The sequence below is a fragment of the Oryctolagus cuniculus genome, chromosome 5, assembly GCF_964237555.1.
Source record: "Oryctolagus cuniculus chromosome 5, mOryCun1.1, whole genome shotgun sequence".
Taxonomy (NCBI): Eukaryota; Metazoa; Chordata; class Mammalia; order Lagomorpha; family Leporidae; genus Oryctolagus; species Oryctolagus cuniculus.
This window is the reverse complement of record NC_091436.1, coordinates 126,722,362-126,736,851: the sequence shown is the minus strand read 5'-3', so window position 1 is coordinate 126,736,851 and position 14,490 is coordinate 126,722,362. Positions and strand designations below refer to the sequence as shown.

Genomic DNA, 14,490 nt, shown 5'->3' with positions numbered 1-14,490 from the left:
ACTTTATCACGCTTATAAAATCTAGCTAGGAAAAAGAAGACGATCTGAAAATTAGAGCTCCCAAAACTTTTTTGCAAATTTTATTGTTTCTCTTCTAGAACTGCAGGGGCAGTGTGTACCCCTCCTGGACTGGCACCACCATTTCAGAATGCTTGCTGCAATGAAGGGAGCTGCTCGCAGCCCTGATGTATACTCACTACTGTAGACAGTGCTTTGTGGAGATCCAGAAAAGTAGCAAAGAACAATTAGCTTCTGGAGCGCTAAGCACCCAGTAAACACAGTCAGTAACTTATGATTTTCACCCACTTAAAAGCTGCTAAGCATTATCAACCATTAATAAAACAGCCACTATTACCATATTGATTCAACAATTTTTATTAAGCACCCTCTATGTGCTAGCCAACTGTGTACTATAAATACAATGATGAAAAACCAAAGTAAGCAAAGACAGACTTCCTGCTCCAGAGAGCTTATATAATATTATACTTGGGGAAGATACATTAATCAAAGAAACACATAAACATAAAATTACAACCACATTAAGAGCTACAACACATACTTATGAATGTTTTCCTAAGTGTATATGGGTTGAGAGCAAATCCGGATAGTGGTGATTACTTTAAGAGATTTTTGTTATAAGTTGAACTGCTTGATCAATGAATATTGTTACCATGTACATAATTTAGTTTAAAACTGCACAAATATTATTGCAAAGTTAAACTCTTAATAAATAAAAAATGTACTCACAATCCCAAACTACTTCCATTTGTCAATGTTCTCACATAAGCAGCTATTAATGAAGACTTAGCCTAGGTTCTCATCTTGGGCTTGGTAAGTAAGGTTTGCTAAGGTGAGGATAACTTTCAGGAACATGTAATTTAAAAAACAATACTTTATTTAATTCTATTACAGGATATCTCTTTACTGTTTCTCCACTTTAAAAAAGAAGGTGTAATTGGGGGCCAGCGCTGGCACAGCAGGTAAGGCTGCTGCCTGCAGTGCCAGCATCCCATATAGGCACTGGTTTGAGTCCCAGGTGCTCCATTTCCAGTCCAGCTCTCTACTAATGTGCCTGGGAAAACTGCAGAGGATGGCCCAAGTGCTTGGGCCCATGAACCTATATGGGAGACCCAGAAGAAACTCTTGGCTCCTAGCTTCCGTCTGGCCCTGCCCTGGCCATTGCTGCCATTTGGGGAGTGAACAGCAGATGGACAATCTTTTTTTAAGATTTATTCATTTATTTATTTGAAAGTCAGTTACACAGAGAGAAGGAGAGGCAGAGAGAGAGAAGTCTTCCATCAGCTGGTTCACTCCCCAACTGGCAGCAATGGCTGGAGCTGCACCAATCCGAAGCCAGGAGCTTCTTCCGGGTCTTCCACACAGGTGCAGGGGCACAAGGACTTGGGCCATCTTCTACAGCTTTCCCAGGCCATAGCAGAGAGCTGGATCGGAAGTGGAGCAGCCAGGTCTTGAACCAGCACCCACATGGGATGACAGCACTGCAGGTGGCAGCTTTAACTTGCTATGCTACAGTGCTGGCCCCCTCTCTGTGTTTCTACCTCTCTGTAATTCTGCCTTTCAAATAAATTTAAAAATAAATCTTAAAAAAAAAAAAGATTTTGGTGTCCTAATTAGATGCCTATGTCCTGTATATCCATCCTCTATTCCACTTCTGATTCTTCCTCAGTCCTTGAACTTGGCAATGATAGTTTTCATCAAGCTGATACCAAAACATTAGGTAACTTTTTTTTTTTTTTAAGAAGAAGGGACAATGGAGGAAGTGGGAATATTTTGCTATATTACTCAGCAGTCTTAGCAGAAATATTGAGTGAGTGTTCTGTAAATAGAATAGCTGTGAACAGGAGAAAGATGGCTTATAAAATATGAGGCCTCTCTTCACAAAGCCAAGTGGCATTTTAGGGCATTACTTGCAAAACTTAGGAAAATGAGGTGCTTGCCCCAATTAAAACACAATTGCCGACATTAGTTCTCATAGTTGAGGGTAGCCAATAAAAACTGTACCCTATAGTCAGAAATCTGGAACATGGTTATAAAATATTATGTCACATGTGAAGATCAGGGCCCATTTCTTGCATGTGTCTATCTTCTAAGTTAAAAATTTACTCAATACTGCAAACAGTAAATACCAGGTTAGAGTTCTCCTTTTCCTTTCACAGGGCTTTTCTGAACCGGCTCCAAAGCTAGATCCCACTGATCAACAGGAAAAGACTAGAAACACTTCCTGCTCAGACTATAGAATCCTAAAAGCTCTCCCTCTGCTGGCTCAATGCAGATATGAAGAATGCCATTCCTTCAACTCTTAGAAATGATTATTGTAGAAAAAGAAAAAAAAAAAAAAAAAACAGATTGGTAGATACCTTTGGTGTAAATTCTAAAGTTATCCAGACAGCACACCAGTAGTTGTTACCAAGGCTTAGACTAAAGTAACCCAGCCCGTTACTGGAACTAGTTTTGTCCTTTCTGGATTTTGCCTCCCTCCCTACCCCTCTTCAAACGATCTCCTTTTAACCTGGAGGAGATTCTGACTCTAAGAACAAGTGAGGTTAGGACTGTCAACTGGATATAATTAACCCTCCACCTATTCCCTGCCCCCCATGAGAAAACCCAATGTGTCTCTCCAAAGGGATGGAAATTACCAAGTGAACAGGCATGAAAATCAGTACACACTGGCATCTTGAGTTATAATATTCCTTGGATTCCTGTAAAATGACCTCCTGGAACAGGAAGGAGTTCTCTGGGTAAACAAGTATCTCTGAAGCTCACCTTGTTCTAGATCCTCTATGGGCACCTTTTGAGTCAGTCTACGGTTTCCAGACCAGAAAGAGCATTGAATAAAAAAAATTTCTGGTTCATTAAGTCTAAAAACTTTTAAAATTTTTAAGTTTTTAGAATTGCTTCAATTGAGAGTTTGGCTAAAACTCATTTCTTGAAGAAGTTATAATTAAGCTACAATTATGAATCTAGGGAATTTCCTCTTGGGGAAAAAATATGCTGATTTTCAAGTTTAAACCTAAAAAGCAGGCCTAGAAAGACCTGGTACATATTTGGTGCTGAGATGGGAACAATGAACTTTATCTTAAATAAGGAAACAAACCAAACATCCCTGTGACCCAGTGAAGTAACTTGTCCAAAATCAAAGCAAGGTAAATGGTTGAGGCATATTCAAGGATCTTAGCTCTCCCAAATCTGTGTGTTCTCTACAACATGAAGGAGAGACCAGGATGACTTCTAATTTGTCCTTAATCAAAGTTCTAGAAAAATTAAATAGCCTCCCAAACAAGTTAGGAATTCTGTGGCTTTGTACACAATTGGAAAAAGGGAAGAAATAATTCTTAGGGGGAAAAAAGGTTAGAAATTTTGCATTGTCTTTGAGGAGTGGGTGGGGAATAGGAATCCGAAGCCTCTGTTGAGCCACGTTACAAACTGCAGACAACAGAGATGTCAAAGGGAAACTGGGACAGAGATCAGACAATCTTGAGGACTGAGCTCCTTGTCTCCCAAGAGCTCCTCAGCAGGGCCTTGACCCAGAAGAGCCTACGGAAAGCCAACACAAAGGTATACAAACACATTCACAGTAGGAAGCTGCTTACACCAAACCACCATTCCTCACTCCAGGCAGTACTGGGGCAGACTATGCAACATTCAGGCATGAGAGGCGGCTCTTGAGAAGTTGGGGAAGAGTGAATGGAGGTGGGGATAGACAACATGACAGCAGGAATTCATTGTTCTAGTTTTCCTTGTAGTTCAAAATGTGTATAGTTTCAAAACAAAAATCCAGAAACTTGAGATTAATGCATTTATTCCAAATAATTAACACATTAAAAATAAAGTTAAACTTTTCCAAGCCAACTTATAAATTCTTTAATTTTTTTAACAAAATGTACAACCCAAAACATCACACTATTGTGGAAAGTACTTGGGAAAAGCAGAGGTAGAGGAAGGGATACACATGGGTTTGTAGAACAGAAAATGAGTCCAAAATCCCAAGACAAGTTTCAGATCTTCTACCTCTTCACAACAAATAGCTGCTAAACAATTTAATACAAAGTGTCACTGGACCACAGGACAATGAACAAAGGCCACTTCAAAAATAAAAGTGACCCCAAAAGCACATCTGCTCCTGGCACTGGGCTGTAAATAAGTCTTACCGATTTGTTGTCTTCTAAAAGTGAGCCTGCCAGATTCTCTTCCATGTTTATTGAGGTCATTTCCCAATAGGTTTGTGGGTTAGCAGGAGCATTTCAAGTAAAGGCAACAGAGTAAGGGAATGCAGGAGTTGACATGCCAATAAAGGAAGTAAACAGTAAACAAAAGAGCTACTCACTCTGCATTTCAAACAATGTTAAGGCAGGCTCATCCAAATGGAAGCCTAAGAGATGAACAATTCTTCCGTCATCAGAAGTTTTCCATTTCAGCAAGCTTTCTGGTGATTCTCCCAGAGATCCATAAGCAGCCCAGAAAATTGGGTAGGAATATAACACAGCAATTGGCAAAGTCAGCTGTCTCCCTCCTCCCCCACATACCAGAAATGGCAGCATCAAAGCCAAAATACAATCAAAGCACACTGTGTGGTGAGCCAGATAGACATCTGATTTTAATGGCAAAGTAAGAGAAGATAAATTGACCAAAAACAAAACAAAACAAAACAAAAAACAAAAAATACATTTTTACAGATATGTATAGAAGTTATGATTAATTTGTCTGGCGTTTTAAGGGGAAAGGAGGTAAATTTTTTAGCTTCCACGAACATTTACTGTAAGATGTTGACTGCATTTCTTGGTGTAGGTTCCAGGTAAGATTGCCAACTAGTCTTGGGTCATCTGGGAATTATTATACACAAGTAGCTCTGGGTATATACTCTTAGTCATGAGTATTGGATTTTGTGTAGTCCTGGATGACATCAACTGAAGCTTGTTGCTCAGGCATTTCCTGAGGGATCATATTGCCTCCAATGACCTGCTCCCTTGGAGGTGACCTTGAAGCTGGGATTTTTACCAAATTTGAAGAGTTGTTATTGTCCTCATCTACTTGAGGAACTATTACCTCTGTGATGGATGCATTCAGAATTTCTAGCTGCAGTGGTCCCATCTCCAGAGAACTACACTTAGGAAGGTCACCTGGTTCAGACAGGGGAGAACACAATTTCTCTTTTTGAACTCCTGATGTCCGCGTGACAAAGTCAACAAGGTCTGGAAGGCAAGGAGATGGCCCAAGGCCTGCAGGATTAATTGTTTCTGATTCTAATCTGAGTGACTCCTGTTTTTCTAATTGGGAAGCTTCTTCTACTTCCTCAGGCATCATTCCTCCTGCTAATAGGTCAAGGGCCTGGTGCGTTCCCTCTAGGCTTCCAAAGCCTCGATCAACGTTTTCCATAGGAAGTCCAGTTTTCAACATGTTAGAAGTAATCCTCCCACTTCTGAGATCAGATGAAGTTTGTTCACCCTCTGTCTCAAAGTTAAGCACCAGGGTTTTGGGAGACTCTACTGGAAACCCAGAAAAAGATGGAACTTGTTTAAACTCAGTGGGAGTAGAGGATTTACACCCTACAGGTGACACAGAATTTTCTTCACACACTTTCTGAGATAAGGCAGTTGGGGATCTACAAACTGGGTCTATTCGCGTATTGCAAATATCAACACATATATCCCCCATTTTCCCCAGAGCAGCAAACTCCTCTACCTTTAAGTCTGTAGCTTTGAAGTCATCTAAGGCTTTGTTTTCTATTGTCACTGTTAATTCTGGACGGACTTCTCGTAGCTCCCCAGCTTCCACTTCCGGTTTTTCTGGATCCACCCAGCTCTCGGGCCTCGTTTTGCTCTCATCCCAAACAGCCAGCTCATAGATCATTTTACCTTGAAGGTCTTTTGATCTTTTTCTCTTGAGTTTGAGGCTTCTGTACCTGGAAGTTCTGGAAGCTGATTCTGGAGTTGAATTTTCTAGCCATTCCTCACTACCTGCTGAAAACCCTTGCTCCTGTGGACTATCTGTTAAACACACATCTAATCTGGCTGAGGACTGAAGCAGTACTTCTGGAGCTGAAATTTTCACAGTTATATCTTGTGAGTTCTGGGTTAAAGTCCTAGCTTCTGATGGAAATGAGTCTGTTTTTGCCTTTGTGGAAGAGAGAGTCTGTGCATTTAATTCCATCACTACTTTACTTGGGGTTTCACTTCCTGTCATCAATTTCTTGGACTGCTCAACCTCTTTGTCAATCATTAACAGTTTGGGCTGTTCCACTTCTCCCTTCCACATATATCTGTCCCCATGGTTCAAATGACAGTCTTCTAAGCTGTGAGGCCCAAGGTTGATATCTTTTCCCTCTTCAACTGCTACTTTTCCTTTTAGTTCAGTGTTCGTCCCCACCTCACTTTCTCCACAATCTTTAGTTTGGTCAAGGTCTTGGCTTTCCTTATCTTGGTTACCAGATTCTATGAGGTGGATTTCTACCAACTTCTGAGATTCCTTGGTATGACATTGTGTATCTGACTGTTGAGGAGCTGTTTCTATTCCAGGTGGCCTTGGCTCTCCCAGGTCAAGCTCAGGTTTCCTCTCTGGAGGTACACTCTTATTAGTGTCACTCTGGAAGGAGCTAGAAGTCCACTTTGCCAAAGTCTCTGGCTTTGGGGTAATAGTTTCACAAGGTCTGCTTTGGCACAACCTTGTCAGAGGTTGTAGAAAGCCATAGCTGCTGCCTCTGGTTTTTGGGTCCACATGCTTTATAGCTGACCACTTCCCTAGGGACATCAGAGTTTTTGCAATGGGCTTTTCAGGGTTGCTGACTACAGGAGCAATGACCAAACCTTTATGTTGACGCAACTCCTCCTGGGCTGTAGAAGTAGAAGAAGTATCTGAATTTTCAGTTCTAGAGAGGTTGCTATTTTCCCCATTGGCCAATGGACCACCACTCAGCTTAGTTTCAGGTGCTCCCTTTCCACCACTACTGTAAAATATATCATACAAATCCTTAGCATTGGCTGTGGCTAGGCATGAATTTCGCTTCTCCAATTTTTTGGCTTGTTCACTGAACACACTTGAAAGTGGTGGTGGAGGACGGACTAACACAGAGAATAGGGTCTGATCCCGGTCACTTTCACTCACCCCAGGAGCTGTCTCATCAGAAGGAATGGCAGCTGGCTGTGCTGAGGCCATGATGGCTACAGGCAACACTGGGTTCAAAATGTTAGGACCCAGGAAGCCAGGACTGAGAGTTTGAGATACAACTGGGTTTGATTTTACTGGAGCCAAGATAGTATTTGCTTGAGCAGGAGATGGAGCAGCTGGATGAGGTATAACTGGGGGTGGTGGGGGTGGAGGTGGGGGTGGGGGTGGAGGAGGAGGAGGTAGCATTTGCTCAGGTATATGGGATAGCTCATTCTTTTCAGCCACCACTGTTTTTTCCTCTGGAGATCCTTTTAGAACCACCTCTTCCCCTCCGAATGCTTTGGAGATGATGTCTGGTGGCAACAGGAGATCAGCTGAAGATTCTTTAACCACTGGCAGAGGTTTGGCAGTAGTTCCAGAGGATTTGATGGACAGAAAGGTGTTAAGAGGAGCAGGCTTGCTCACTGTGATTGAACCTGACTTGCGGAGTACTGTCGATGGGATAGGAAGGTTGGGTCGAATTTTAGTCTGCGTTGAAGTTGTCACAACAGGCATCCAAGGGCTGCTGTGTGCTACAACAGTTTTCCCAGACAGCTTGATTTTGATGGGCTTTGCTTTCCCAGTTTCAGCTCTGTTATCTTCTTTTTCCTTACTGCTTTCCCCTATCTCTTCCTTAGGGATACAAGAAGCTACCACTGAACTTTTTTCTTCCTCTTTTTCTGTCTTCTTCCAGCTGAATTTCCCAAATGAAGAGGATGTTGGTGATTCTTTCTTTACCTCTTCTTTTAACTGGAGTTTGATGCTAGTGTTCTTATTCTCAGCTTTTTCAGGAGAGCTTCCACCCTCAGAGAGTTGGTCCTCCAATTCCTCAGAAACCTTGTCATCCTCCTTTACTTCTTTCGTAACTTTTACCTTTTTTTCTTTCTTCTCCTCCTTTGGTTTCTCACTAAGTTTACGCTTAAGCTCACTCTGACGTCGTCGTTCTGTCTCTAGGACCACAGCCAAGCCAGCTTGGCGGTCCAGATTCCGCCGTTCTTCATACAATGGGTTTTCATCCACATATTTCTGGGAAGAGAAAAGATAAAGGCTTAACAATTGGCCAGAATATAAGAGAGAAAATTTGGCCCCACCACTGTTTAGAATTCACTCAGTAGAAATCCCCAGAGTAATCTTCCTCAAGGATAAATAGTTTGACCAGCTCAGCATCTCTCAGTAGGATTAAAGAGAGTTTCCTAATGGTTACATGGAATTGGAAGTGTCAATGACTTTCCCTGGCTCTTTAGTTGTTTGTCAAAGCCTCAAGAATTACTGCAGAAACTGGGAAATCCACAACTACTACAAAGACCAACCTTATATTTCTCATTGTGTTGGAGACCTTTCACGTGTTGTTCTCCAGAAATTGGGTCCCCCAAAAATTCCTCACAGAGCTGGCAGTAAAACCCAGTGATGGGAATCAGAAACTCAGAGCCTGAAAAAAGCAGAAGAAAGTTAAAGAAATAAGTCTTTTCACGCAGGATGACAGCAACCAAAGGAAATACTACTACCCCTGTGCAGTAAAATGGTGAGGGTACAGATGACCTACCCACTCGGGAATCAGAAATAGCATTTAGATGAATACCAATGGCATAATCTTCCCAAGCTAAAACTTGAACTCTAGACCTCTATTCCTTCTGTCTCTTGGGAACACTAACCTGTTAATTCAGAAGTTCCCTTTGCCAGACCTATTCCAGTTGCTGATTTTCCTCAAAAATCTAACTAGCACTAGCATCTTAGATCCATTACCATATATATGTAGATCTTTCATGTTGGTATTAATTACTTAGGAATCTACCTTTAATAGAGATAAAGTATACAGTGGCAACATTTACTATGAAATTAAGAATTTGTAAACTTTAAAGAAACTTTCTGCTTTTCAACTTACACTTTAATATTTTTATTTTTTTATTTTACTTTATTTATTTATTTATTTTTGACAGGCAGAGTGGACAGTGAGAGAGAGAGAGACAGAGAGAAAGGTCTTCCTTTGCCGTTGGTTCACTCTCCAATGGCCGCCGCGGCCGGCGCACTGCGGCCGGCGCACCCGCGCTGATCCGATGGCAGGAGCCAGGAGCCAGGTGCTTTTCCTGGTCTCCCATGGGGTGCAGGGCCCAAGCACCTGGGCCATCCTCCACTGCACTCCCTGGCCACAGCAGAGAGCTGGCCTGGAAGAGGGGCAACCGGGACAGAATCCGGCGCCCCGACCGGGACTAGAACCCGGTGTGCCGGCGCCGCAAGGTGGAGGATTAGCCTAGTGAGCCACGGCGCTGGCCAACTTACACTTTAGTAACAATGACAAGATACTGTATAGTTTTTAGTTGAAAAGGCAGTTAAATTATTTACTATCCTTTTTAACATAGATTTCAAATAAGATTTTTATAGATAAGCCAATAATAAACACACTTATTTTTCTGATTTTAAGTGGGATGTATGTATTTGATATTTGTTGGAATTTTAGCCATATGAGCAGACCATTCTCTTACAGATCTCTCCATCTCTTCAAGACCTAATCTGCCATTCTGTATACAGAAAGTATTCTTATGCTTTCTAAAAAGAATGACTATGTCTCATGTTATGCTGCTTCCTAGAACCTTATTCAGGGATACCTCTTCCCCAATTGGATTTAAGGAAACACTAGGCAGGGAGGGAACATACCTTTTGCAGGAACAGTTATCTTGTCAATGCGCTTTACAGCATCTTGCTTGGCCTCACTCTGGGTCTTGGAAGCCCAAGGTCTGTTGTAGGGATCCAGTGTCTATTTGCAAGAGGCAGAGGTGCTCACACAACAGCACTAATAACTCAATGACCCACTTTTCTCTCTTTTCTTCCCCCAAACATATGACAAGGGACCAGAATCCCCCAGCTACCCATCCCCAACCACCCCCTCTGCCAACAGCTTAAATGGAAATCACCTGTGGAAAAGGTAAACATATGTTAGACCAAGTACTAGAAATGGGTAAAATGAAACAAAAAATCAGGTACTCAAGGAATCAAAAGAGGCAGAAGCCTCACTTACACTTGTCATGGTGTTTAGTTACAGGCAGGTCCCCTAGACTGAGCCCTGGGGATGGTGTCTCCTTTGTTGGTATCTCCTGGCTCTTCAGATTGGGGCTCCTGCCCATGAGAATGTTTCATTTTCCAGTTTTGTAATGCAGATGCAGGTAGAGAAGTTTGTGGGGAATGAGGGTAAGAGTGGAAATAACAGATGGCAGGACACCTACCTGTGCGTGCTTCTTATTGTGCATATGGGTGAAGAAGTCAAACATAGTCCCACAGATGGTGTTGCAGTCTTTGCACCAGTGATTGCCAGCATCATAATACTCGTAAGTAGCAGTGGGCTGATCAGATTGCTTAGCAGCTGGTTGAGGGCTTTCAACAGACCCTGGGCTTCTAGTCTGGGACTTCTCATTGTTTACCTTTGATTCCTAGAGGGGAAAAACTGGTACTTAAAAGGAATTCAAGGCAGTTTGTATATGTCTTCTCTCAAAAGGCAAGAGGCCATAACAGTAAGAATATGGCATCATGACCACATTCTCAGTGCCTAAAGCTGTACAAACTTGGGGGGAACACCCAGAGAAACTTGTCTCAAGGCTCAAACAGAATTCATCAGACTCCACAGTGTATCATACAATGGAGAGTAAATCATAACAGCAATATAGTTACTTGCATATCCTAAAATATCTCTGGAAGAATACCCAAGATTATGGAAACACTGGCTGCCTCTGGGTAAGGGAACTAGAGAACAAGGATAGGTAGAAGTCTTTTCACTGAATACCCTTTGGAAGAACTTGCATATATTACCTACATAACTAAATATAGTTAAATTTTAAAATCATAAGGACAACCAGGGAGAGAAGAAAAAACAAGATGGAAAAGATAACTGATAGGTTAAGCAAAGCAAATGTGGAAAACAGATAGTCAATGTCATGGTTCAGTGGGTTAAGTTGCCTCTTGTGATGCCCACATCCCATATATGTATGTCAGTTCAAGTACTAGCTGCTTTGCTTCCAATTCAGCTCCCTGCTAATGCTCCTGGGAAGGTGGCCAAAGATGGCTCAAGTTCAAGGGCCCTTACCACTCATGTGGGAGACCTGGATGGAGTTCCAGGATTCTGGCTTTGGCCTAGCCCAGCTCTGGTCATTATAGCCATTTGGGAAGTGAAGCAGTGGATGGAAGATCTCTCTCCCTCTGTCACTCTGCTTTTCAGAGAAATAAAATAAATCCTTTTAAAAAATGCAGGAGACAGTGAACTCACTAATCACATGTATCCTGATATGGAAAACTGAAGAGTATGGCTTGTGTTGTGCATAGACAAAGTGGACTGTCATCTATAGAGAACTAGAAAATCTGGGTAAAACATTACTATTGAAATGTTACCAATCGTGGGGCCAGAACTGTGGCACAGCAAGTTAATGCCCTGGCCTGAAGCACTGGTGTCCCATATGGGTGCTGGTTCAGACCCGGCTGCTCTACTTCCAATCCAGATCTCTATGGCCTGGGAAAGCAGTAGAATATGGCCAAAGTCCTTGGGCCCCTGCACCCACGTGGGAGACCTGGAAAAAGCTACTAGCTCCTGGCTTCGGATCAGCGTAGCTCTGGCCATTGCGGCCAATTGTGGAGTGAACCATCAGATGGAAGACCATTCTCTCTTTCTGCCTCTCCTCTCTCTCTGTGCAACTCTGACTTTCAAATAAATAAATAAATCATAAAAAATAAAATAAATAAATTAGAAACTTCTTTAAAAATAAAAAAAAGTCACCAATGGAATTTATAACTGAATTTGTCCTCTTTTAAAACATAAACTTCCCAACATGACAATAATTTTAATACTTTAATAGGAGTTAATTTATCACCAAGCTAGAAACAAGGTACTCGTGAAGAATTTGGCCTAATGTTGCGGAATAAGGCACAGAAAAAAGATAATTTTGCAGCACAAAGAGAATAAGTATGGGGTCAGCACTATGGCATAGTGGGTAAAGCTGCTGCCTGTAGTGCTGGCATCCCATATGGGCGACAGTTCAAGTCCTGGCTGCTCCACTTCAGATCCAGCTCTCTGTTATGGCGTGGGGAAGCAGAAGATGGTCCAAGTGCTTGGGCCCCTGCACCGTGTGGAGGAAGCTCCTGGCTCCTGGCTTTGGATTGGCACAGTTCTGACCACTGGAGCCAATTGGGGAGTGAACCAGCAGATGGAAGACCTCTTTGTCTCTCTCTCTCTCTCTTGACTTTCAAATAAATAAATAAATCTTTTTTTAATATTTATTTATTTATTTGAAGGAGTTACAGAGAGGCAGAGGCAGAGAAAGAGAGAAAGAGGTCTTCCATCTGCTAGTTCACTCCCCAAGTGGTCACAATGGCTGGAGCTGTGAAGATCCAAAACCAGGAGCCAGGAGCTTCTTCAGGGTCTCCCACAAGGGTGCAGGGGCCCAAGGACTTGGGCCATCTTCCACTGCTTTCCCAGGCCATAGCAGAGAGTTGGATCAGAAGTAGAGCAGCCAGCCGGCGCCGCGGCTCACTAGGCTAATCCTCCGCCTAGCGGCGCCGGCACACCGGGTTCTAGTCCCGGTCGGGGCGCCGGATTCTGTCCCGGTTGCCCCTCTTCCAGGCCAGCTCTCTGCTGTGGCCAGGGAGTGCAGTGGAGGATGGCCCAGGTGCTTGGGCCCTGCACCCCATGGGAGACCAGGAAAAGCACCTGGCTCCTGGCTCCTGCCATCGGATCAGCACGGTGCGCCGGCCGCAGCGTGCAGGCCGCGGCGTCCATTGGAGGGTGAACCAACGGCAAAGGAAGACCTTTCTCTCTGTCTCTCTCTCTCACTGTCCACTCTGCCTGTCAAAAAAAAAAAAAAGAAGTAGAGCAGCCAGGTCTCGAATCAACGCCCATTTGGGATACTGGCACTGCAGGTGGCAGCTTTACCCACTACGCCACAGTGTCAGCCCCATAAATAAATCTTAAAAAAGAGAGAGAGAGGCCGGCGCTGCGGCTCACTAGGCTAATCCTCCGCCTAGCGGCGCCGGCACACCGGGTTCTAGTCCCGGTCGGGGCTCCGGATTCTGTCCCGGTTGCCCCTCTTCCAGGCCAGCTCTCTGCTGTGGCCAGGGAGTGCAGTGGAGGATGGCCCAAGTGCTTGGGCCCTGCACCCCATGGGAGACCAGGAAAAGCACCTGGCTCCTGGCTCCTGGCTCCTGCCATCGGATCAGCGCGGAGCGCCCGCTGGCCACGGCTGCCATTGGAGGGTGAACCAACGGCAAAGGAAGACCTTTCTCTCTGTCTCTCTCTCTCACTGTCCACTCTGCCTGTCAAAAAAAAAAAAAAAAAAGAGAGAGAGAGAGAGAGAGAGAAAGTAAGTATGAATGGGGTTGTACAGTAGGTGAGCAAATTAGGCATCTGGAATATTAGATGATGATGATAAGAAAACAGGACAAAAGGAAGCAATTAGGAATTCAAAGATGCTCATTCCCTATCTGAGACCTATGGAAGAGTTACTAAAGAACTCACACTCAGAGCCGGCATTGTGGCATAGCAGATTAAGCTGCTGCCTGCAATGCTGGCATCCCATATGGGCAGCGGTTCAAGTCCCAGCTGCTCTATTTCTGATTCAGCTCCCTGCTAATGTGTCTGGGAAAGCAACAGAGGATGGCCCAAGTGCTTGGGCCCCTACCACCTATGTGGGAGACTTGGAAGAAGCTCCTGGCTCTTGCCTGGCCCATCCCTGGCCATTGCAGACATTTGGGGAGTGAACCAAACGATGGAAGGTATCTTGATCCCTAACTCTAACTCTTTCAAATAAATAAAATAAACTTAAAAAAATAAATTAATACAATCTCACACTCAACAGGCAGGAGATGGGAGAGTTCATATAATGCTAGTTGGAGTATTTACTGATACCACCCTCTGGAAGATAATCCAGGAATACATATTACAAATCTCAAAATTCTGTATACCCTTTGATCCTATGGAAATTATTTTGTCAAACAACAGGTGATTTGAATGGTTAAAAACATACTCATATAACAAAATATAAGGTCATTAAAAATTATATGGGGGGGTGGTGGTGCTGTGGCATAGTAGGCAATGCCTCCACCTGCAGTGCTGGCATTCCATATGGGCGCTGGTTCAAGTCCCAGCTGCTCCATTTCTGATCTAGCTCTCTGCTATGGCCTGGGAAAGCAGCAGAAGATGGCCCAAGTCCTTGGGTCTGGCACCCACATAGGAAACCCAGAGGAAGCTCCTGGTTTTGGATTGGTGCAGCTACAGCCATTGCAGCCATCTGGGGAGTGAATTAGTGGATGGAAGACCCTTCTCTCTCTCTGCCTCTCTGTAACTCTGCCTTTCAA

The 14,490-nt window shown here is 43.5% G+C and overlaps 1 protein-coding gene across 6 annotated transcripts in view; it reads right to left on the bottom strand.

Moving 5' to 3' along the window:
* ZNF318 (zinc finger protein 318) overlaps window positions 1-14,490 on the bottom strand; it is a 50,273-nt gene that overhangs the window by 6,791 nt on the left and 28,992 nt on the right. For 2 of the 6 annotated variants that reach the window (XM_017345140.3, XM_008262941.4), the window contains exons 7-10: window positions 10,380-10,583; window positions 9,814-9,913; window positions 8,472-8,590; window positions 360-8,187 (exon numbers count right to left, since the gene is read on the bottom strand). In XM_017345140.3, the coding sequence (XP_017200629.3) occupies window positions 4,882-8,187; window positions 8,472-8,590; window positions 9,814-9,913; window positions 10,380-10,583 (3,729 nt within the window). In that variant the 3' untranslated portion in view covers window positions 360-4,881. Of the gene's footprint in view, window positions 1-359; window positions 8,188-8,471; window positions 8,591-9,813; window positions 10,273-10,300; window positions 10,584-14,490 lie in introns of those variants that run through there. The other 4 variants (XR_011388676.1, XR_011388675.1, XM_051854711.2 and 1 more) reach the window with 4 other exon arrangements.